Source organism: Triturus cristatus, chromosome 10 (assembly GCF_964204655.1).
Source record: "Triturus cristatus chromosome 10, aTriCri1.1, whole genome shotgun sequence".
NCBI lineage: Eukaryota > Metazoa > Chordata > Amphibia > Caudata > Salamandridae > Triturus > Triturus cristatus.
Genome location: NC_140593.1, coordinates 184,024,449 through 184,050,056, shown reverse-complemented (window position 1 = coordinate 184,050,056; position 25,608 = coordinate 184,024,449). Strand labels below are relative to the sequence as shown.

The following is a 25,608-nucleotide window of genomic DNA, read 5'->3' as shown; positions in this document are numbered from 1 at the left end:
TGCTGTTGCCTCCTGTGTTTTTGCTGGTCATAGATGCTTTAGGCACTTTGCCACTGCTGTTAAGTGCCAAAGTGCAAGTGCTCCCTTTGTAAAATGTTGTTGTGCATTAGCGAGGGGGGAGATTTCCTTTTCACCTGAATGGGCCTGGTCAGCCTTCAAATATGCTGTCTCCACCTCCTGCCAGGAAGCTGCACCAGTGAGGACAGAACTGGTTTTGGCTCGGTACAGACACTCTCTGCCATCAGAGAATAAAGGGTCCTTTGATAAAAAGAGGGGCCCAGACCCCAGACTTTTAGATCATTTCTGGGAAATCAAGAGGAAACCTTTGCCAAGGAGAAGAGCAGGGGAGGTTGAAGAGGAATACTGCCCCTGTGCTGTTTGCTGTCTGGGGTTGGGCTGCAGTGGCTACTTGCTGCCAAGGAAAGGAGAAGAAGGACTTTGCTTTGCTGTTTTGCTTTGTCACCTGCTTGAAGAAAAGATCTCCCAGGGCTTGAAACTGAGCTTGCCTCCTGTTCTGAAGTCTCAGGAACACAAAGACTTCACCCCTTCCATCTCCCTGCATCTGGAACTGCTGTTTCAGCTGCTACAGAAGAAAATTGCAACACCGATTCCAGCAAGCGACGTCGTAACCTGCACCAAAGCGTGAGCACTGCTCCGAATTGAGACGTAGGCCCGACGCCTGCTGACGTGCCACATCGACTCCAAAGCCAACCTCATCCTCGCGGAGCCGATTCTCGATGTGGGTGACCCCCGAGTCCATCGACAGCGCACCGTCGTAAGGAACAGCGGTTGTGGCACCATCGTGACGTCCCCGACGCAGTAAGGAACCTCCCCTGTGCTGCAGCAATAAACTGAGGCTTCACCTCCCCTGGGGTCGTAAGGAACCGACGCCGCACGGCACTAACGAAGCATCGCCTCCACGACGCCATGAACTGTCCTTGATTTTCATCATTTTCAAAGGTACTGTTCTTTGTGGGCCCGATGCCACGCACCTCGCGGTCAGCGCCGTACTTTGAGATTGACTGAGGTCACGACGTCGTTATAACTCCAAATGGAGTTATTTGTTGCTGCAAGCTTTATTCAAGTGAATAACCTATTTTTAAGGATATCTTGATAATTGTATTGTAGATTTTTGTCATTTGGTCTTGTTTTGGTTTAGATAAAGATTACTTATTTTTCTAAACTGGTGTGGTGTCTTTAATGTATTACTGTATGTGTTCACAAATGTTTTACACACTGCCAACTATAGACCCCCATTTCTAACAGTGACGTTCTGGTGACCCACAGAGGTTGTAAATCTGGCCCTAGGTTTCCTATCTGTATGAGCATCTCATTGTTGATTTACTTTCATCCGCCTATAGGAAGGTCTTTAAATTCAACATCTCCTATTCCATTAATTCCTCTCTATTGTCTTGAATGCAGAATGTTACCACTCTAGTTGATCACTAGAGCGCTATGATGACGCTGCAGTAGAACACTGGAGAGTCACCTGACAGGCTGCGGCTGGTGTTGGATGTGCATTTTTCACTCAGCATGCCAGACTTTATTTCTGACATGGATGAGTAAGATATTCGAGCATGTATAGACAATGCTGCCTTATTTTACCTATTTAAAGCAGCCGTTCTTAACCTTTTGTCTGGCAGACCCTCACCTCCACTACCTTTCCTAAGCAAGTTCTATGGTTGGAACCTAAAAAAACTACATAGAAATACTGAAACAAGTGTATATCAAATTAGGAAACATTATATTTAATTCTCAAACACAAACATATCGAAATTTAAATTTTAATCTGGTTGGTGTACTTCAACATTTTGTTTTATTTCTAAAAGATGAAGCAACGTGATGGATACAAAAATATCATTTTGTCTTTTTGCTCCAAATGCATTCTCTCTTTTTGTTGGTGTATACCAGTGCTTTAAATAAGGCCATCCATGGTCCATGCTATTCCATTTGCTGCCCTTGCCTTGCCACAATAAATGAAGATAAGGACACCAACTTAATTTTTATCCTCCAGTGACAAATTCTTTCACCTTTATTCAGCATTTTTAATTTTTCAATTTTTATTTTATAGGTATAAATTAATCTGCTAATACTATTTAATTTTCTAAGCAGTCATAGGGGTTTTGGACCCCAGGGTTCCACGGTCCATAGGTTAAGAATAATTTAATTAGATCACTAACCGACATTTTTTGACACATTAAACCCCACATTTCGTTCATTCACAACAGCCCCCTCCATAGGATATGCTTTCCCTTGGCAGATCTAATTCCAGCAACATGGCTTTCTGGCGTGCCTCATATTTTTAATGAATACATGACTAGTTAGAACTTTGTGATGAAGCTTCAGTAGAACACTGGGGACAACTGACAGACTGGTTCTAATGTTGGAAGTGTATGTTTTATTCATGATGTCAGACTTTTTCACACAAGACTGAGAATTTCTTCCTAATGAAAATGTACCATCAATTTAACTTCTGGAGCACCTTCTATAAGAAGCTCATCAGAGAAAGCCGTTTATTGTCAAACGGGGTACATCAAATCCCACCAGGGTATCAGCATTTCTCACAGGCTAAAATCACCTTAGGACTCATCGCGATTGGTTCAATTAGTCTTATACCACACACAAATGATTTATATTGTAACTTGGGGCCCAATTTAAGTCTTGCGGTAAGGGTACTCTGTCTCAACTGTGACAGGGTTTACTTACCACCTAGAATGCAGTCCTCTCAACAAATGTATATGTTGGCGGGACTTAGGGTTAATCGCAGCAGATTCTACTTTGTCTCTGCCATGATTAATCCCCTCCCACAGCTCTGCTGAGTAAGGGCCATCGGAGGCTGACCTGTCATTCCACCCACCTAACTTAGATGGGCGTCATCACAGGTCAGCGTTCACTGCATGTCTCTCCAGGAAAACCAAGACAGTAAGCGGCAGTGAAATTGCTAAATGCTTCCATTGCTATGGGAGTGGGCTCCCATGGCAAAGGAATCATTTTATATTTTATTTTCAAAAAGAATATCCTGTGTCGGGATTTTCTTTTTGAAAATTAAAAAGTAAACTGTGTGGTGCAGGGATTCATCCCACTGACGGAGGTCTGCACTAAACAGCAGAAATGCATTGACAGGAACCGCTGCAATGGTGGTTCCTGCCAGTGCTTTATAAATGACACCCAGCTTGGCGGTCATTTATAAATTTGGCAGGCAGAGTTGTCTCAGTCTGGCAGACGTAAAGACTTCTGCCAGGCCAACATATATTACTCTCCGCCAACATCAAAGTCGGACCCTTAGATCTTGCAGAACTCTTTCTGCATGCTCTCTTTTGTGCCATAGGATTCATGCATTCACTACACTGCATTTCAAGGGGACCCTTTTCATATTCTTGTAACTGTCCACCTAAATAGTCCCATGAGAAACACATGCCTAACAAGCAGTTTGTGAAATGCATAAATGGTAGGGGTTGTAATTACAAATAAATATTATATATGGTAGAGGGCGCTCCCAGGCAGTAATTGACTAGAGTGGACTGGGGGCCTCGGCTTCACCTCGGGCTCTCTGAATCCATCCCGGTCAATAACTCCCTGGCAATCCCTTCCCCATTGGATAATATTGCTTAAATTACGTTTTTCACATATTTTCATTTGTGTTTAATTCGAACGCTGGCTGTTAACTAATCCTCTGTTGAAATTCATGAATATTTGCCTCTCATTTTGTTCAGAAGACTCTGAAAAAGTAAAGAAATTCTGGCCCAGAGTTTCTTGTATTTCTTTATGCTGCAATTGAATCTAGAGACATTGACTCAGTGGGTAACAACTGTGGTGACTGGCAGCTCTTGTTCTATTATACTCTAAAGGAGTGCGGGAAGTCTGACTGTAAGTCTGACAGGGATAAGTGTCCTGTGGCTTCATTAATCTCAGCACAGAACATTTTATATATAATTTATCCATGATGAACTAAAGCATATACACATTTATTGTGTTTACATCTATGGAGTGATTGGGCTTCCTGCATGGTTATTGTCTAGATCTGGTACACCTCTGCTTATTACACACTCTTCTTGATATGAAATAGTAGAAAGTAGACAACTCTCTGATCCTGTATGTTTATACAGAAATAATGATTCCAGACCCTTGAAAAGAGGTTCCAAAAGCGTTGGTATATGGGCATGGTCTGGAGCGTGGCACCATGTTATAGCAGTGCCATCAGAGAAATGCACATTGGCTTTCAATAAATATTAGGATTCCCAGATATCACCAGTAACATTAGAGCACTAAAGGCTTGAGAGATCCTTTGAAGACACTGGAGTGGGTAGGGGCCAACAATGGCTGGTGCAGACCTTCTTCTCCAACATCCTGATGTTTTCTTTCTGCTACTCTCCTTTTAGTTTAGAACATTTTACTCTCAGTAAGTGGAATGTTCTAATAGCCTTAACGCCCTTCTGCTGGAAAGCTAATCTGGTTGTTAGAGGCATGCTCCCTAGTCATAGATCATCGGCTGCACCTCTGGCCTACAACTCAGACTCAGGGCCTTTAAGCCAGTGAAGCCAGTGAAGCCCTCCCCAGCTGGCTATGCTGCTAATATTCAAAGCCTTCATTATTCTAGGTGAAACCTTTAGAACTGAGTCCTTAAGTCTATGAGAACTTATTCATATCAGCTGGCATAGAAAGCATTTTGCACCCAGAAGTGTCCAGTGTGGTTCATCACTGTTACAAAGGAGCGTGAGCCATGTCTCCATCTCAAGAAGGCCGTGATGGTGAACATTACGTCCAGATTCTTTGTTTCCAAATCCATCTTATATTATAAAGTCCAAAATTCAGATGCAGCTCCATTCCTCGTGGCCCAGAGTTGGTCGCCCCGGCTCTTAGTCTTCGGATGGTTCTTGCGTGCATGGTAGCTGTTCTGTGAATCAGCCGTAATTATCCAGGTAATTAGCCCGTCCCATTTGATCTGGGAGTGCTCCTTTTAATGCACAAGATTAGTATGTCTACAGTTTGCATATCCTAGCAACAAAAAACTATTGTTACCTCTAAGATTAGCTCACATTTTCTCATTCTTGTCCTCCAGTTGTTAACAAATATAAATGAGAAATGCATACATTACTTCTCAGAATAATTTATTTCGTGCAATACAAGAGGTCCTACAAACGTGCATGCACGCACGCACGCCCACGTATGCACGCGCACATAGCTATTTTCAGGAAACTAAGTCGGGCCTGTTTGCCAGACCTCTCTCAGCAACGCAGGTTTGATAACGTTAGCGATAATCACATTGTTCCGGAAACTATAAAACACAACAAAGTAGAAATACTTAATGTTCATAAATGTATGCTCGTCTTCTTCTTGGTGAAAGTCGTGTAGCCATTACAGTGACGACTTCCTGTTGTGGCTGTTTGCCCGTGGATCCAAGAGTGATTAATCTGTATCGCATAGATCATTAAATATGCCATCAGAGGGGAGACATTTTGCAAACAAGAACTCAGCATGCGCCCGCGCGCCCCAGAAAGCTCCCATGCTGTAGGCACATGCACAGAATTTCGATTACAGATCTGAACGGCTGCCATATTCATGTCATTACTCTATAGTGTTTTTCAAACACTGCTGCTAACAGAATGGCCTGTAGGTGCCACATCCTGTACATACCTCTGTATTTCACTGACATTGGGCTCGGCCATATTTCTAGCTATAGAAGCCCACAATGCCCCCTGCTGTTTCCCGCGCTCATTGATGGCGGCTCAGTGGGGGGCAGATGTCGGCTCCAGCTTTTATAAATGAAGACGCGCATCACCATGAAAACCATTAATATTTATTCGTCCTAAAAGCACTGAACAACATAAAGGAAATAGGCGAAGAGCGCAGATAAAGGAAGCAAAGTGGCCCCATTTCACTCTGGGGTGGTTGGTGATTTGAGGTGGACACGCGAGAAACTTATTAACATAATGATCAGCATTGAACATTCACCGGAGTGGAAACAAACATTGGTGAACCTTTTGGCGTGGATTTAAAATATGCTATCTAATTCATAGTCGCAGATGTTATCGTCATTTTTATAGTGCAGCGCGGCCACTGGTCTGATAGCGCCGGTACAAGCGATGGCATGCTCTTATGTTTCATATAGTATTTGAATAGAATGCACATTTGAACAATAATAACTGTTGTTTCATGTAAAAAGAATGTATTACTTAATAATGATTTTGTTCTTTAGCTAGTGGTTCATTGTTTTCGTAGTGAAACAAGTAGAGATATAGAAGGTCAACGGATATGAGAAGCCGTATGCCTGATGTTTCCAGAATCCAGAAGACTGTCTGTAGCTAACAACGTGATAAAACATTTAACCCACACGTATTTCTGTGGGATCTGAGAAACTGGACTGGCTTACCAAAGATCCCTGGCCCTTCATCGGCTCATGGAGAAGGAAGCCAGCAACAATGTTTTCAATATGTGTTTCTGGACTCTTGTTACCGCACGTTCCTAGGCAGCTAGAGACTTCTCTTCTGTGCTTTTGCTTTGAGGATTGACCCAGACCTTTGTCGGTGGAAGCTCCTGCTGCTGCTGTGTCCCTCCTTTACCTGACTTTACTTGGATTCAGCAGATTGCTGCTGCACCTCTATACTGAGTTCAGTCTTACGAAATACTCTTTATGGGTAATTCCTGCTATTCAACTTGATTTCGAAGATTCATGCTCCTTGATTTCAATCTTTTCCATTTTGGCTTCAAACTCTTCATGAGTTCTTAACAAACTAACATTCTGATCCTGATCTATAGAATAGGGAACGTATTCCTTTATGGAACATGATTAAAATCATTTGATTCTGTTTTTAATAGATTTCTGTAATCTTATTTATTTGATGGACTAAATGAATAAGGACCAAAAATAAATAAAGATATTTTACTAATCTTTTAATGAGAAAATACATTTTTTTAAATTACAATACAGCTCTTATCATTGACTGAACTTAAACTGTTATTTAAGATGTCTAACTTTCTCCTTGACTCCTAATACACAATTCAAAGGTCCATTGCAGGACAAGAAAGACTTCGGGCCTGATTTATATCTTGGCGGATGGGTTACTCCGTCACAACGGTGACAGATATCCCGGCCGCTGAAATGTAAATCCCATAGGAAATAATGAGATTTATATTTCAGCGGATGGTTTATCCGTCACATTGTGAAGGAGTAACCCATCCACCAACATCCAAATCAGGCCCTTTGCATGGTAAGAAAGGGTCAACTTTGACATATGGAGAAGTGTGGCTCAATGATTAGAGCGGCAGACCCTGATGCAGAGGTCTAGTCTGGGACCAGGGTTCAATTCCCTGTCTCTGCGGGTCTTGGGCTCAGAAAATTCCACGGACCTGATAATTCTCGCCTCGGTGCCTATTCCAATCATGGAGTCCCACTCTGCAACTCTGGGCAATAGCTTGCTTAATCTCCACAACGGCCCCCACAACGCTAAGGATGCCTGGCCTCCACCTTGGGGGTGCCCAGGAGTGAACGCCTCACAGGGAAAGCCAGGGTGGGTTCCACAGCGGTATTTGTACAAGCGCCTTGAGACCCTTGCGGGTGAGTAGTGCGCTATACAAGTATCACATTTACATATATGACCATTAGAAGTTGTTTTGATGCCATTACAGCACTGTCACATGCATGCACACATGTGTAGTTTGTTAGTGTGACCTTTAAGGAAATGGTTTGGTCACAAGTTAGGGGATAACAAATGTGGTTCAGTTCTGTTGCAGCATCAAAGCATGGAACGTCACTTAGACGGTTGTGTAGATTGGTGCTTAAGGAGTAAATTCTTGCAGAAAGCGCATGTACATTTTACGCACAGTTGGTAGTAGCCCAATAGTCAGCACTGGGTCTCTGTGCAGAGGTGAGTCTGTGGTTGTTGCACGTAGAACATATCATTGCTAGTTGGCACTGCAGACATCCATGTGGTCATGGGTATTCCCAATGCAGGCTAGAAGAGAATGCTAGTGTTGAACACTGTGTACTGAGAGGGTGAAGCTGCTAACATATAGGATTTCAACCTGGATCATTCAGCAGAGGCTTAACTTGGGGAGGTTCATTCTTTAAGCCTGGCCTTCCTAAAGTAGGGAGCACCCGCCAACTTTTTCATAGCTAATTGCATGTGTCAGTTTAATTTACATCTGGAAATCATCTTTATACTATGGCAAACTAACATTTTGTACCCATAAAGGGGTTTACTGACAGAAATATTGTGACAATTTCGACAAGCAGTGGTACAGGGCCGAATGAATGTGTGTATTAGAAGGTCTGCTGGCCTTTGTATTTTCATGGCCATGCCTTAAAAGCCCCATCTATGAAAATAGAAAATATTATATTTCAATGCATAGTAGAATAGAACTGTACATCTCCACAGCTTTGGCACACGCATTGTTTTGCAAACGAAGGTGCAGTGCATTCAAGGTGTGCATTTGTCCCAGATCCTTTCTTCGCCTTCCTGCACAAGGTGATAACTTTCGCGGGGGAATGGGAAGCGGATGAGAGAGAAGAGGCTTGTGCATTCCTTTATGAGTAAGGGATGCACCGTGCTCTGTGCTTGGCATAGCCCCTCCCCGTTAACACATTTTGTATATTGATCATTTGGGTATGTGCAAAACAACTTCCACAACTGATGCATTTTGAATCCATGCATTTTATCGAAAGTAGCATTTTCACCTCGTCAGCGCAACAGCAATCTGAAAAACCATGATCAAAAATATTGCCCTACATGTCTTGTCTTCTTGGCTTTGTCTAACTTACATGCAGTTTCTTTGAAAATATGTGATCTACATTGTTCCTGCACAAGCCCAGGAGTGGCCCGTCCAGTTTAGAGTGGTGGGGTGGGGGGTTAGGACTCGACAGACGTCTGTCGATTTACCCCCTTCACCTCGCCCACCGCTGTTACCCGGGCGGGCCGCTCCTGCACAACCCAAATAACCACAATTCATGGATTGGCCAAGAAATAATACACTGCACTTCATGTTCCCTCCCTCCTTTATCTGACCATGCCTGTTCACCCGCCAACACTGTAAACTCCTCAGTTCGCCTCTATTTGTGGCTTTATGTACTTGTCTTTTCTCATGCAACAATTATGTGTGCTTGTCCCACCTAAATGCTTCCTCAATAATTTCTGTGCAACATGCTCTCTTTTTCATTCTGGTGAATTACCTATCATCATTTTCCTAATCATCATTTTCTCCCTCTCACTTCTGCCTGTTCTTAAATGGAATCACCTTACACAAGTGATTAGGTTTTTTGCCTTTATTTTTTATTTTATATTCCTTTTAATGTTTTTTAAAACTTCTTTCATTGTCTTTCCTCGTGCAACAAATTACAATTACATTTGTTTGTTCACATATTTATTTTGTAGAACACTTTCTATAACTTGCAGTGAGCTTTGCTGTTTTTTTTTAACATTTCAACATTTATTTCTTCTAGGCTTCTAATGAGAAAAAGCAAAAAGTAAAAATACTTACATGATCTAGTAATAGTAATAGATCAGATTACCTGCAAAATAAATTATTACATTGGTATTAAACTTTGTCGTGGTGAAAAAAGTTTTATGTATTTGTGTTCAATTTAATGGTCAAAGAAGTAACTTATTTTCTTTGCTTTCAACAGCATCAAAACCTGTAGATCGGAGGCTCTGCACAGGACCAGCTCCCAGTACGAACCAGCTGTGCCACATCCCCTGTCCCATTGAGTGTGAAGTGTCTGCCTGGTCAGCCTGGGGACCCTGCACCTTTGAGAGTTGTGAAGATCAGCAGGGTAAAAAAGGTAGAATAGTAGAAGGTGTTACACAGTGCCCAAAAGACATACACAAATGAGATTTTGGAAATACATGTATTTAGGAAGGAGTGTGTAACGTGTAATGACAAAGGAGAAATCCTGCTATGATGAATGGATGAATGCCAAACTAGACAATATTTGCAGAGGACAAGCTATTTAGTTATGGAGCAAGCCTCAGTAGTATCTATAGGAAAAGTCCAAGGAGATTAGTAAGAGTTTGGTAGGTGGTTCACCAATCTGATAGGGGGGTGGCACCCCCTCTCCACTGACAACAAACCGCCCCACTCGGTGGGAGGTATTTGCCACTGTGGTGCAGCATTTGTTTGTCAAAAGTGCTCCTGCCAACATAGCAGATGCACTTTTGGCAACAATGCAATGCCCAGTGAACCATTGTTTTATTATCTCCTCTGTAATGTGTTGTTTTGCAAAACAAACATAGAATGTGAGTATGTATTTCTTTACAAAAAATCCCCGGTGTTCTGAGTGTTCTACCACTGTATGAGGGGCATTTATGCATTGTGTATCTTCTTGACAGCCTTGAGTTACATGCCGGTCTCGTGCAAGAAACATGGAGCCAAAGTCCTTGTTTTTTCTTAAGATGCAGCACAGCAACCGAGGGTGCTACGCTGTGCTGCTTGAAAGGGAGAAAGCAGAATAGTACTATATCTTCCAAGATGTGGCCCTGTATCTCTCTCTCCCAATATTGGTGCACTTTAGGTTGCCTTGTGCCATACACACATGATTGCGTCATAGTGCAAGAGTCTGTGCATGATTTTGAGTATAGGTTTTGAACTGTAAGTGTTCCCTTTTAGTACAGAGTGCTATACTTAGATATAGTTAAAGCTTCTCCAAGTTTGGATGTGTGCTGCACAGTACAGCATTCATGCAAAGTTGGAAACGTTTGGAGAAAGGAAAACCTTTCTCCAATGTTATGCCTGCCTCAAGGAGCTGTATATTTTTGGGCAAGCCCTGTCTATCTTTTTTATTAGATAAGGCTTTGCATCAAAAACCAGGGGTGGCTGCATGAAAACTCCCCTGTACCTCTGATGGCACTTCTCCTTGAGGCAAAAAAAAATGAAAAATAGCAAGCTATGTGGTGGACAGTAAATCCCAGTGCAACAGTTTGCAGCTGTTTGCATCAATTTTGTGACGCCTACATGGTACAAAGTGTTAGTTAATCTGGGTCTTATCACCTCAAGGGCTCTCCAACTGCAGAGTTAGTGCATGTTTCTCCTTCAGAAACCAAGAAGTTCCCTCATCTCTAAAGAACGCAGGGGCAACAACAAAGAGATGGACAGATGGGTATTCGTCTGTACCATTCACCTGTAAATCAGGTCCCAGTGCGTAAGCTACAATTTTCTTTGGTTACTCTTAGATTAGCTGGCAAACTCCACACATAGATTATGTACAATTGTCTTGCTTTTGGTTCTGTGTAAACACTTTGATGGTGAAAACATTTACGAAGAGAAGTACAGATGTTCTTAAATCAATCTATTTCAAGTATTTCGAGGTTGTGGGGAACAGCTGGATTTTTATGGTATCCATGTATGTTATTTTAATCAGCCTTAATTGTCACCCATAACCTTAATGCGGCCATAAGTTAAAAAATAGATTGGTCACCTCCTTCCAGTGTTGTGTGACAGAGGCTTTACTCTCACCCCAGACTTGCCCTATTTCGAGTTTGGATAGGAGACAAAATATTATTGTATATTTCTAGAGTAAAGTCATACCCTAAAAAAAAAACTGGTCAATGCATTTTGATTAATGATTCGATATTCTCTCTTCTCCTGTTGGTGTGAGAAGACATTACATGTTACACTACTAGAAACATCATTATGTGAGTGAGTGAATGAGTGAGTGAGTTAGAGTGAGTGAGTGAATGAGTGAGTGAGTACATTCTATTGGGAGCATTGTGTCCATACTGAATTGTTCATTGTTCATCCAGTTGTCTCAGGTTGCATAAATCAGAAAAAACAGCAACCCACTTGCCACATAGTGCTGAGCAGCTGGCCTATTTTTTTTTAATAAACAACCCTGGTTTTCTTACGAATTCAATATATTTACTTGGTATAAATGTTCCTTTTGTGAAAAATAAACAAATATGATTGTGGCCTCTACAGCAGCATTTGCACAAAGCAAAACGTGCAAATGCACTAAATGTTCATGTGCGATTTTTGCATTTTGAAAGCATTGCATGATAGTTCAGTTGATTACATGTAAATCACTTTTGTGCTCGCAAGGGGGAGGGAAATGTGAAAGTCAACGCACCGCCCACACGTGAGAGCCTCAGTACTCATTTACCTTCCCTATCTCACACCTGGAAGAATGGTGGCATCACTGTCATTGACCTGTCCACTTGCTCTAGCAGATAATGAAAAGGGAGCGGGGAGGTCTTCTGCATGAAACAGCCAGTAACCTCGAATTATCATATTTCAAAAGCAAAAATAAACACACATATTTTAGTGACTACATTCACTGGCTCTAATGCAAGCAAGGAAAATGGCTCCTCATATCCTGACTGGTAGTAAAAATATCAACAATTTGGGTGCAGAGGGCGCCCCACATCCCTAGCGACTGTTGTCTCTGGAGGTGCTGCACTGTAGGTGGCTTAGCCCCTGATTTATTTGTCCATTTTCCACATTATTATATCTTCAACATGTAGGTATTTGACTCAAAGGAATCAGTATTATCAAGAATTCGAAGGTATTTTATTAATATCAATATATTCTATGCCTACAATTTGAGGCAAATGGAAACAAGGAGCCCACATTTTTATCCTCTGTATATTCAGTTTTACAAACATTTTTGCTTATCTTTTGTCCATCTGTTTTTCCACAGTGAAATAATTATATGAATCGTACTCATGCTTTTATGCACACACCAACAGCTCCATATTGTGTCACACTTAGGTTTTAAGCTGAGAAAGCGTTCCATATCAAATGAGCCCACGGGAGGGACAGGGAACTGCCCTCACCTTATTGAAGCCATCCCTTGTGAAGAGCCGTCCTGCTACGACTGGAGGCTGGTGAGGCTGGAAGAGTGCATCCCTGACAATGGGAGGCAGTGCGGCTCAGGCACTCAGGTCCCTGTGGTTACCTGCATCACCAGTGACGGTAAGGCCAACAGACACTCATTCATCACTGTGTGTCTGTTATGAGTTTATATCTGTTACCTTCAACCTGGAGAGATGTACTTTTCATGTTGTATTTTTTTTTTTTTTTAATTGTTTTTATTCGTCAACAAACACATATATTGCCGGCCCCTGTAGCCCGGAGGTATCGGCCCAAGCAGCACACTAATCATGACATTGACAGTTTTATCATAATAGGATACTTGGAATGCATTTCAGATGAAAACCAACCCCCCAACTCTCCCCCCACCCCAACCTTCATATTGTATTTTTTAATGTTATGTTGGACTCCAAAAACCTAAAACCTTTCTCAATGGTTCAAAGGGAAATTCATGCAGTAAACCCGTATTGATACAGAACTGTTTCATCTTTTAATCTATGTAATTTATTTATCATGGATCTGGTCAAAATAGCAGTGGAGCTTTACACAGAGTAAGTGGAAGTTTTTTTGCAATGTGTACATGGCAACTTAAATGCATAAAAGTAGCTTTGTATAGTTCAGGTGTTATGCACACACACACTCCCCCCCCAAACACACACACACATATATACAATGGGCCCAGTGCACAAAGTCATTTTCGGCTACGAACAGCTGTTTATAGGTGTACATGCTGAAATATATAGCAGATGTAAATCCACATACTCCTGTGTAAATGAAGGCCACAACTGCGTTCCATTATGTTGAAGCAACTCCCTCACAATGGTGGGCACAGGGCGTTGTTACAAGGCATCATTAATCCTTTGACTTTGTGAGCGCCCAAAAAACACCAGTTTGTGAGCATTCATAGATTGCTCTGCCACCCTTTCTCACAATGGACATGGTCACACATTTTGTACTGCAAAAGCCTGGAGTATATCCTTTCCTCTGTTGCAGGGGAGATTGAAGACTGCTAAAGGTGACTGTATAGAGGAAGGTGTTTCCCAGTTAGAAAAACTGTGTTTTTCTGTGGAGAAAAAGAACACACAAATGTGCAATTGCTTGCACTTACTGTATTTACCTACAGCACAATTGTTCCGTGGGGATAATTCTGTATTGTGGGAATAGCAGTCTCTATGAATGGAAAATGACTTTCTATGGTTGATTGATATGGCATAGCTGTCTAGCTGCCCTCATGGGTGTATTTTGAATTCCCAAAAGACATAGATCTACACATACGTATAAGGGTTTAAATGTATGACTTTTTTTGTGAAGGGGGCCCAATATATGTTTGAGTTTATCAAAAGGTTAGAAGAATGTGTGGACAAGGTAGGGGGCTACACACAGAAGTGAGTTTAGTCATGGATGGCAGACATGCAGTAAGACATGATTATTCCCCGAACTCTACAAAATTGTTCGAGAAGGTGGGGACATTCTGCAACGCAGTGTTGGTGGCTGCACTGGCAGCATGCTTAATATTTCAAATCAAATTAGGCTGTGGTGTAGAATCCTAAATGGGTCCTTCCTTGGGGAGGCAATAAAACAACTACAGGTTCATGTCACACGAACCGCTGCATATGGTCTTCGGCAACTGGTTTGTGAATTCACAAAGACACTCCTTGCGCCCAGTTCCATGCCCCTGACCCCACTTAAGCAAGCCTTAGGGGGTGTTTTATAGTTTCTGGGTGTAGGGCAAGGCTGGTTCTAGCGTCTCTGTAGCTATGTTTCTTTTAAGACTTTCCTACAAATTGTTTTTACTTGCTAACAGCATTGGTGTCTTTTTTTGAATTTTTTTATTGTCCTCATTTGTGCGATCTTCATGGTTTTAGCAAGCGAGGTCACCTATTAGTTGAGAGAGTAAGCCACCCAGAATAAAAGAGGCAAGACCATGTCATAAGAACCTGCAGCTAACAGCTTTGGTGTCGTTTAAGGAACCTACATAACAATTCGACGTATTCTTCTGCACCTAGTTCAGGGTCATCATGTTCATCGGTGGTGGAGTGTAAAGTTATTTGGGTGATTTCAAAAGGCCAACTTCCATTGCTCGTCATTTTGGAATTTTTACCCTACACGTGGACAAACTTTAATGATGGGAACAACATTATTTATTTATTTATTTATTTATTTTACAGTTTTATATAGCGCGAACCAGACCCGTGAGGGTATCAGAGCGCTTTACAGGATTGAGGGGGGAGTAAGATGTAGGGACGGGAGGGATCACACTGGGAGAGAAAGGGATACAGGGGGAGATTCAATTTCAAGTTCAAGCTACCTGTGGGAGAAAAATTAAAGTATGCAGAGTAACAATACAAAACAAAGTTTCCAATCCACGAGGTGCATCCTAGCTGCAGTTGACGCTACAAATGGGATAAAAAGTTTGAGCGGGCACACGCGGCAAGTCTGAAAGTAAGGGGTTCACTAGATGAGGTATTTTCCCATTAAGAAAGTTTTGGTCTCCCTCTTAAAGTGTGCCAAGGACGGGAGTCTTCTAACGGTGGGTGGGATAGAGTTCCAGATTCTTGGAGCGGCTCCAGAGAAGGCTCGGTTGTAGGTTTTTTTCTTCCGGAATTTTGCTGGCTGCAACAGCAGGTTTTTGGCAGATCGGGAATTTCTGGCTTGTCCGGATATCACGAGTTTATGTGCAAGAAATGTCGGTGAGTTCGCGTATAGAGCTTTGTGAGTTATGCAGGCCAGTTTAAATTGTATTCTGGCCTCCAGGGGCAGCCAGTTCAGAGCCTTGAGGTGGGGAGAGATGTGGTCAAGTTTTTTTGAGCCCGTTATGAGTCTGGCAGCGGAGTTGAGGCAGGCTTTCAGTGGGGCCAGAGAGTTCTTGGGTAGCCCTGCGAGAGTGGAGCATCCATATTCAAGCCTGGAGATGACAAGGGCCTGGGTAACCATTTTAAGGTCGGACCTCTCGAGGAAGGGTTTTAGGTTTCTTAGGTAGCTCAGGTGGAATCTAGCCGTTTTGGCCATCGCGTTTATATGGCTGTGCATATTCAAGCTGCCGTCAAGGGTTATTCCCAGGGATTTTGCAGAGTCAACAATGGTAGGCGGGCAGTTTAGTGCCGTGATTGTCTTGATCCATTCCTGGATGTCTGGGTTAGGTTTGGGTGGGGAGATCAGAAGGAATTCGGTTTTGTTGGCGTTGAGTTTAAGTTGGTTGGCAGTGAGCCAATGAACTGTTAGCTCCAGTGCCATGTTTAGGGAGAGAATGTCCTGGGGGGAAGAGATTTTAATGTAGACCTGTGTATCGTCGGCGTACATAAGGTATGAGATGTTGGCGGCACGCAGAACCTCGGTGAGAGGTTCGAGATAAAGGTTGAAGAGGGTAGGGGATAGGGTTGATCCTTGGGGGACTCCCACGGAAACTGGAGATGGGGCGGATAGATCGCCATTGATAAGGACTCTTTGTGATCGGTTTTGGAGGAAGGATCTAAACCATTCAAGGACGGTGCCCTCCAGCCCCATCCTGGATTTGAGGCGTTCAAGGAGAATTTCGTGGTTCACCGTATCAAAGGCGGAAGAGAGGTCTAGAAGGATTAGGAGACAGGTTTTGCCTAGATCTAGGGCTTGGAGAGCGTCATCAACAATGTGGACATTAGACTTGGCATGGTGGCCCTTGTTGTGGTTTGGGTTAAATCCATTCCTCAGCATTTCAAACATTTGCGATGCAAAGCATGTGAGTGGGCTTCAAGGGGCTAGCACCTTTATAGTTTTGTGCTGGGTTTGAGATTGGTTCGAGGAAGGCCCTGTTTTAAATTACAAAGGACATCTGAGTAGCAGAGACATTATATTTATTCTGTCTTGCACGAGATTTATAAATGGTTAATGGTTATAATGAACAGTTTGAGAACTGCCTCAATCTGACTGGCTGGCACCAATCGAAAGTTTAACCCTGTCTGCCATTACACAATGCAAGCAGATCAAGAACTCAGGTTGCTGAAAAATACCTTTCGGAGTCAAGTGGGGTGAGAAAAACACCTCATTCTAAAACAGTTCAGAAAAAAACATGATTTATTTGAAAGTAAACGAGTTAATTTGGCACTCTAGGTTTGTGAATGAAAAAACAGTCCTCAAACCAGTTTTCAGAAAGAAGTAAAAAAAAAACACAACATACGCACAGCAGCTTCTTCGGGCATGGTAGCTGTGGAATGACCTGATGCCGTGCCCTCTGTTCATAGTCCACAGTGGATTCTGGGGCCCAGTGCTTGGGGCAGGGTGTGGCTGAAGCCAACACCCTGTTATTTTGGTTGCAAACTTTGGAGACAATGGGACTGATCAAAAGACCAGAGCTGATGTGCATGGCAAAATGCCATTCTCAGTAAGTATGGGGAGCCTAAGGATTGGGGTACCAGTAGAGCAAAGCCTAAGGTCTGGCTAGACATTAAAAAAAATTTATTACATTTTTTCTAATGCCTCGTCAGATTTGAAAACAACCATAAAAGGGATGCATTTCACTCATTCTAGTCTTAATTCGACATTTGATGTAAATCTGTCCAGCAATCTTTACTGCAGTGGGAAGCTAAAACATATGTATTGTACGTATGTAATGATACGTATATACTGTGAACCTAGCTAGGAAGCAACAACGCATTGTAAAAATAATGCAATTTGTGTGAACTAAACAACTTTATTATGACTACAGGGTACATTTTAAGTCTTTATGGAGTCACATTTCTCTGTCAAGCGTTACTCAATTCCCATATGTTCATCTCTGTAGAGTGTTAGACCACTCTTTCCATTTTAAATAAATACAAATAAATATTTTTAAAGATATTTACATAGAGTTTATTCTAATTTTTGAACCCGGCAAATAAGACTTGTAGAAAGAAAGGTTTCTCTATGGCTCAGTCTGTACCAGCAAGCCTTCTATTATGGTACCATTTACAAACAAAAGCTGCACAAAAAGATAATTACTTTTTTGTCACATTTGTTTAGACCGTTTTAAAGAAAATATCTCATTATTCACGCCTTTTGTCCTAATGACTTTTATTATTGCAATTGTGACTGAATATCTGCAGTTCAAATGTAATTATTAATTAAAGGCAGCTTAATTTAATGTGTTTGATATGTCTTAATCGTGGGCATAACTGTATTTATTATATTGAGTGTTTATGGTATAAACAAAGACTCAGTGTCCTACTATATTCCAAAGGCAAATTGGGAAAGATGTGTGCCAGCCCAACAAAGAAGAGGCGAAGGGCCTGGAAATACTTCATACAGACTTAATCAGGGGGTCACCAGGAAGTGCTTAGAAGCTGTAGCAAATGTTGTTTTGCAATTAAATTAGGGAGAGAGGATTGGAGTTGATTACTTGAGCAGATCACTTGTCTAGGGTGATGAGTGACTATAGACTTGTTTCTTAATTGAGCTTGAACTCAGTTGGGAACACTTGGTATAAAAGCGTTTGCTGTTTATTGCAACACATGGAACACATACTTATTTATACATGCAGTCCTTCATTTCCCAGAATCCAATTAATAACAGAATAATTAAACGGGACCAGGACTTGTTGACAAATATTCAGCGTGTAGCTTTGCTGCGCGCAGTCCCTCTGGAGACCGTTGTGGTGTACCGTGCTCAGTGCGTCTGGGTCTGAAGGATTTTATTATGAACAGGCAGTTTCATTGTTTCTTGCTCTTTTACTTAAATCAGCGGTTCTCGGCCTTCAATTATGTGCACATTAGTGGTTTGCTAGGGCAGAATTAAGAATGCTTTCTCTCTCACTAAATGTGTTTGAACTCTAACAGTAAAATGTCTACCATCTGCTTGGACCTCCATTTGTAGATTGCAAATGGCAGCCTAGCTACAGTGATTCTTAACTGAGCGCGGCTATGAGGACCTATAGGGGATTCAGTAACACGGTCACAGATATTGCATGGATTGTATTTGCATATATAGCGTGCTTCAGATACCTAATGAGGCGCCATTGCACATTCGCAGAGGGGAAGCATATTATAGTGCTTGCTTGGCCGAATATTTAGTTACAGTGCGGCCTATGTGGAAAATGTTTCGGGGAAGTGTGCGATGAACAATGCAGTGTTGTCATTGATCGCTTCCCATTAGTCAGTAGTGGAGCGAAACAGAGCGAGGGATAGAATGAATGAGATTTATATAAATTTTTTGTGTTCGGTAGGAAAGGTTGCAGATTTTGGGCGTGGCCTACTTGCAAAATGTTTTGGAGTGGTGCGTGTTTAGTGAAATGCGCGTCTCATGTTGCTGCAATTTCAAAACTGTGTGTATACAAGGAGTGGAATGAAATATATTGAGAGAAAGTTGTCCATGATCATGCCTACCATTGAAGCCTGTTCTCTTTGTAGAATAGCCAGAGAATTGAAGTAATGTCTTCCAAGCTGAAGGCAAGGGCATCAAAATCACTCCTAAGCCGGATCAGAAACTTTTGAATACATAAGTGCCTCTCATGTGACATGATAAAAAGAAATGAGCAATACAACATTTAATGTTTTACATGGAATAAAATTGATGAAATGTGGACAAATTTGTGGTATCTTTGTCATGAATCAAGGAGCAAGCTGTGCGTCCTGCGTAGGAGTGTTACTTCACTCCAGTTTTGATGTGTTTACAAGCGCGTGGTGGCAGGGCCGACCACGCTTCTGGGCTGCACCCAAAAAGTTTAAACAAGGAATAAACTTCACAGAGAAATATTTGGAAGAAACTGGTGTGCACTTGCCTGCTCCCTTTTGTCAATATATGGAATAGCCATTTTTCAGGCAAGCCTACCAGACAATGAAAGCAGTGTAGATGCAAAAGACACATTGTGGGCTCATCAAGAACTTACAGGGGCTTACGAGGTCTTATATCCTATCCACTGCTTACCATTAGTTGCTGTTATTGCCACTCTCATTTGTTTGTTTCTTGTTTGATGGCTTTCTTTGTTCATCTCCTGGTTGCCCCTCTCTGGAGCATAGGCTCTGTACTATCCTCCTAATTAGAAGTGCATATGATGGACCTTATTTTCTAGTGTGTGTGCTAAGAATGAGTTGGTCGTATACCTTGATTATTTGTGATGGCACTTGTGGATTAATATGAAGACTAATCATGCATGAGCTAATGGGTACTCCCAAGCTCAGCCTAATGATTGTTGATATCACAGGCAAATGCTGTTTGCCCGGTGCTTTTCAGGCCATAGCCCTTTCATATATGCACTACGTCACACATAACATATAAAATGTTATCCTCTTCCACACTCACCGCAAACAACATTTCTGCTCCAGGTTTGGTTGTGTAGTTTCAACTAATCAGTAGGAACTGCGCTTTTGCAGATGACATAAGCTTAGGATGGTGCCAGACTGATTCCATGCAACCCCATAGGATATGTTGTCCTTTGAACCAGCTAGTTTGCAGTGCCATTGTTGCCCCCGCAAAACCTAAACAGGGAACAAACAGTTTTGGCAACCACTGAACATGACAACTCTGTTCCCTCAGGAACCGTGGTGACAGACTTGAAACATTCGCTCAGTCATGCATGCTTTCTTTCACTCTGAGATATACAAAGAATATAAGGAGTGGTGTTTTCAATATTTATTGAACCAAAGTGAATCTTGTATAAAATATATGGGCTGCGATGATTAATAGAAGCAGATAAAAGTTATAATGACTGTCAACATAGAGAACAAAATAAGAGTTCCACCAACTTGTTGAAACAGGTTATGTATGCATATATATAAAGGATTATAACAATCGAGAGTACCCCTATGTAGCCACCCTAAACTACGTGTCTAGGGTGTGAATGTATGTTCTGCCAAGAAACCTCCATCTGGGTGATCTCACCCCTTTACCTGTGGGTTAGAGCATACAACCCCGTCTTTGTCACAAACTGGACACCCCTCACAGAGATGTCAGTCAGCTGCTAGGCGGAAGCTTCAGCTTGCAGGGAGCCCTCGATCAGCAGAAGTTTTTCCTCCGATTATGTTAGAAAACAAAAGGTATATATTTAGAATATGGCACCCTTGTCTTGGGCCGAGATTGTGATTGGCAACTATTATTTGTGTTCTACAGATAGCGGTGTCACCATATGTATGTAATAATAAACATATTTGTATTACACATGTGAGAGGCCTTACACTAATGCCAAGGTAGTATGATAGTATTCTCATGAAGTATTCTGTGTCAGCAAGGTTGGTTGTTCTGTGAAACCAGTTTAAGCATCACAAATGCTAAATGTGTGTCAAATGTTAACGTGGCAAAGAGAAGGCAACTTTAGGAAAAAGGATTTGTGCACATGCAAGAATTATACTAATTCCTACCGGGCCTAACTCGGGCACATGACAGTTTCCTTATATTCACATTCACGCTGTGCGTCTTGTTTCAGGCTCTCATGCATTCAAAAAAGACTGTGTCATCAGCCCCAGGATCATTCAGATTTTGTCAATATTTCCTCTGCTGCACCAGGCTATCTCCCTTTGACTCTAGAATCTTTCGTGTGCACTGAGATAGTTTACTCACTGCATACATCCACTCTAGTTCTGCAGCACAATCTTACAAACATCTCTTTCTTCCCCAGGTAATCTTATGAGGTCCCAGATCTCCACTTCTGCTTACAGAACCTAGATAGACACACTAAATCTCAGTTTCCTGTCACTAAGCTCTATTACTCACATCCAGTTTTCATTCTTGTGTATTATGTTCTATGATATTTCCCTCTAGATCAGGACTAAGTCCACTGTCCAACTCAGTTAAATATACGAGGCCTGCAAAATGCCTATGCATGCATGACCAGGTTGCTGCCACTCTAAAGGCACTGAAAAGCAAGCCCATATGAGCCAGTTCACACCCCAGTGTTCTGGCCAGCAGGTAATGCTGCAGGGATCAAGACTGATAAGCACTCCCTTTGCTAGGAAAGTTAATACTAATGATAGGAATCACTCACATCAGTTAAATCCTCTTTTAACGGTGTGCCTCATTCAGCCTTCCCCTACTCTCTTATGTGCATCTCACCCTATGAGGCCAGTTATTGCTCCTTCATTGTTTGCCCCTGGTTTTAATACCGTTATGATGATTAACATAAGCTTGATTGCAAAACAGATCCTGATATTGCTATTCCTCAAGGCTACAAACTCTCCTGCCACACCTGTCCTCCAGGTGTGGGTGGAGGATTGCTATTAATTCAACCTTTATCTATCTCCACCCTTTAGTTCTTTCAGATTCCTACTGCTGAACATTTGGCTGCTATCATTAGACTATCTCCCAATGTTCCTATAAATGTGTTTTTATATATTGCTTCCTGGCATACGTAATGGTTTTTTGGGAGAACATGGCTACTACTACTGCAACACCTGCCACGTCTTCCTTCACATTCATTATCCAAGGAATTTTCAATATTTGGGTGGAATGTACTAATCAGACTGCGTTCTCCAATCCATCACAGAAAGAAGAAGGTGTTCAAGCCTCCTTCAAAAAATAGGTACAGCAGAGGCTGGAGTTTTCCCAGACAATCTCACCCAACAGTGTAGGGCTTGGTGTAGATACCTGTCAAGGAGCACCATGCTATGTTTGATAGCTTCACCGAGCGCTAATTTTCTGGTTGTGATTTTCAAGTGCAAGCTTGTAATTGTAAAAGAAACCTATAAGATCTAGAATGAGGCTAATACCTAGGATTACCTGGCAATATCTCAAAAAAGCAAGAATATGACACCTATGTGTGGACAGTCAACAACTCTGTGAGCTTTGCAATTTACCATCTTTAAAAGACATAACTAAACAAAACTAATTTCAGTTCCATTCAATTAAGATCTGTAAAATGCTAATTTTAAGCTGAGCAAGGGAGCTCTGAGAGCTTTAATATACAAGATTCTCGGCCATCTACTGGACTGACTACATGCATTTCAAAGTGTGTTTAGTTTTATTTTATTAGGCCTGGCATTAGCCAAGAGCTTTTTCTTTGAGTAAAATGAGATATATTAGATATATGTATGCTTACATATAGGGGCTTTCAATCAGACCTCTTCATCCATTGATCTATTTTTGTGTCACTCACATTATTCTTCCACCCACTACGCAGAGGGCAGTGGTTTAGCCCACATTCAGCCATTGGTTCCCTTCTTTAGGAGCAATGGCCTCTGTTTTAGAACAACATTGAAACACACAAAAGAAATAGTCCATTTCAGTGCCAGGGACTTGTTGGCCAATGTGGGGTATTTCATTTCTCTTTAAACTTTTATTTAGCTTAGTGCGGGCCTTGCAGCTCCCAAATCCTATCGACTGTCACCACCCTTGGCAGTGTGCTGTATCCCTCTGTGAGCACAGCAAGTGGATTGCATGGTGCATGCACATACTCAAGTACCGGTGGCCATCTTTGAATGGGATTTAAACCATTGAAAGATGGTTGCTTTTGAGTGTACCCACATACGCTTACACAGACAGCCAACTTAACTTTTGTAAAAACATTCACTATGGCCACTCATGCATGTGCAGGGGTAGGCAGCTTTCTTCAATGTATTTATGAAACCTTATTTAATTACAACATTTTAAATGATCATCTGTCTGGGTATATATGATTGTATGGACATGCAACCATTTCTTAATGTTTTTGTGATAACATTTTACAAAAACTATTTAAAAAGAAAACATGCATTGGGGAAGCTATAATGTCAACAGACAAAGCCAGACCTATTTGCTTTTCCATTGCTTATTGATATTCCGATGGGCATCAGTAGGGCTGCAATGGGGGAATGTTGTTGCTGCCTGACTAGGGTTATGTAACTATAGGAAATGAGAATGTGAAAGTGCCTGTGGTCTCGAGAAAGAGACCAGTATGGGAGCTCACTGAATTACAGGTTCCTAACCACATGCCGTAGGACCAAGTGTCACTATTTCTACATGCCAGCCCCACCTCTTGTCCCAGACAAGTCATACTCTCAGTAACCTTCTGTCTCACTAGTTAGCTTTTGTACTCATGTCATCAGGGAGGAAAGAAGCTTTCCAGTGTACATGCAAGATAAAGTAGGCAAAATCCTGGAATGAAGGAGAGTGTTTATTTTTCCCCATGCAGGATTACATTTTACACTGCAGCATGTATTTATTTTTGGGATATAACATTGTTCTTGAGCGTGACACAGATTCTAATAAATTAATATATCCCAGTTATATTGCAGCAACAGGAAGCGAACAGGGCTCATCAGAGACATATCTTCCTTCTGTCTCAGGCCCTACCATTGAGATCATAGAGGCCTGGTGTCACAAGGGCAATGCCATGGGTGCCATGGGGCAAACCAGGGGATGCACCTGCGATCCCTGCCTACCCCTAAATCGACCATCAACCCTACATCCCTTAGGGAACCCTGTCTTCCATCTCAGCCACAAAAGATTTCTCACATTATAACTCCCCATTTAACTTTCCATCTTACTCTTTCCCTCCTTCTGACTGAGAGTATGAAGCAAGCAGTAGTTCGGCCTCGTTTGAAACAAATCTTCAAGCGAATCCGGCACGTCTGACAGCCAGGCCGTATTTTTGTTTGACTGAAGCTTGCACAGCTGATGCTTATGCTGAACTTATTCTGCGCTCGAGTGAAGCTCATTTTCCTTCTGCTGTATCAGTTCAATGTATGCATGAGAAATGTACATTGTTACTCTGATGGTTTACATGCCCTGTGAATGACCGAGAGGAATGCTATTACCTGTGCAGTATCTGTTCTGGATTTAAAAGCTCCCACTGCTGTTGACCATGCCATGACTATTCTATGTGTATGCCAGGACAATGGTCCTGCTGGGGCCATCCAATAAATATGTATGCATGAAAGAAAACGTACACTCCTGCTGTGCATGGCTGATTCGCTGTTAGTGGGAAACATGCATTGCCATCCATCCCATGCAATGATGCACACCTTCTGCTGGTGTTAATGAATCCTGATGTGCCCTCCAAGGGTCCACATGAGGGGTGAGTATTGTTGGAGCTTGTACTGTTATAACCACTGCAGTAGGTCGTGTATGCTTTTGTGTGTATGAGTAATAGTTTGTGTATGTGTGAGTCTGTGTGATTGTGCATGAAAGTGTGTGCTTTTCATAAGCATGAACTGCTTCCACCCATGCTCAACCTATTTTATAAGAGAGGGGTCCCTACTCTGCTGCTGCCCATATAATACACGAGGAGCAGGGTCAAGGCTGATTTGCATATGGCTGGGTCCAAACTGGAATGGTGTGGTGAGCAAAGAAATGATGAATTTAGGCCCAGATCTCTGTACTGGGGTGAATGTTTGACATTGTTCAGTATTCCGTCCATCAATTGTTCTTTTTGCATATAGTACCTGTTCTCTGTATGTAAGAGAGGCTTGCCCTGCTGTTTCTGTTTTCCCTGTGGTAGTAGGGACTTCATCTCTTGTTTCTGTGTGTGGAAACCTTGTGGTGCTGCAGCTTGTAATATCCCAGTTCTTTCTGCAATTAGCTTCGGTGTATGCGAAAGAGGCTTGCATTCCTACTGGGTGTGCTTCACAATACCTCTTCTTTGTTTGATAGAAAATTGCATTGCTGCTGCCCCTGCTGCCCCTGCTGCTCCTTTTAAATATATGAAGTAAGCATGTGCTTCCTCTGCTTTTTGGAGGGAAGTTTTGCTGCCCTGACATATTCTGTATTTAGGTTTATACCGTGAGGAAATCATTCGACACAATTATTTGAAACGATTTCATAGGTAAGTGCTAAGGGACATAGGTGGACTTGGCCCTTTCTACAGGGTCATCCACAAACGTTTTGCCTGCACCCTCCTGTTTTCTGAACTTTTTTCTCTTGTCTTCCTGGACTCTGCAGACTTTACCACTGCAA

General features: G+C 42.1%; 1 protein-coding gene across 1 annotated transcript in view; it reads left to right on the top strand.

Moving 5' to 3' along the window:
• Positions 1 to 25,608, top strand: part of THSD7A (thrombospondin type 1 domain containing 7A) — a 982,498-nt gene that overhangs the window by 570,472 nt on the left and 386,418 nt on the right. The window contains exons 6-7 of the mRNA XM_085630781.1: positions 9,620 to 9,775; positions 12,697 to 12,900. Of these exons, the coding sequence (XP_085486907.1) occupies positions 9,620 to 9,775; positions 12,697 to 12,900 (360 nt within the window). The remainder of the gene's footprint in view (positions 1 to 9,619; positions 9,776 to 12,696; positions 12,901 to 25,608) is intronic.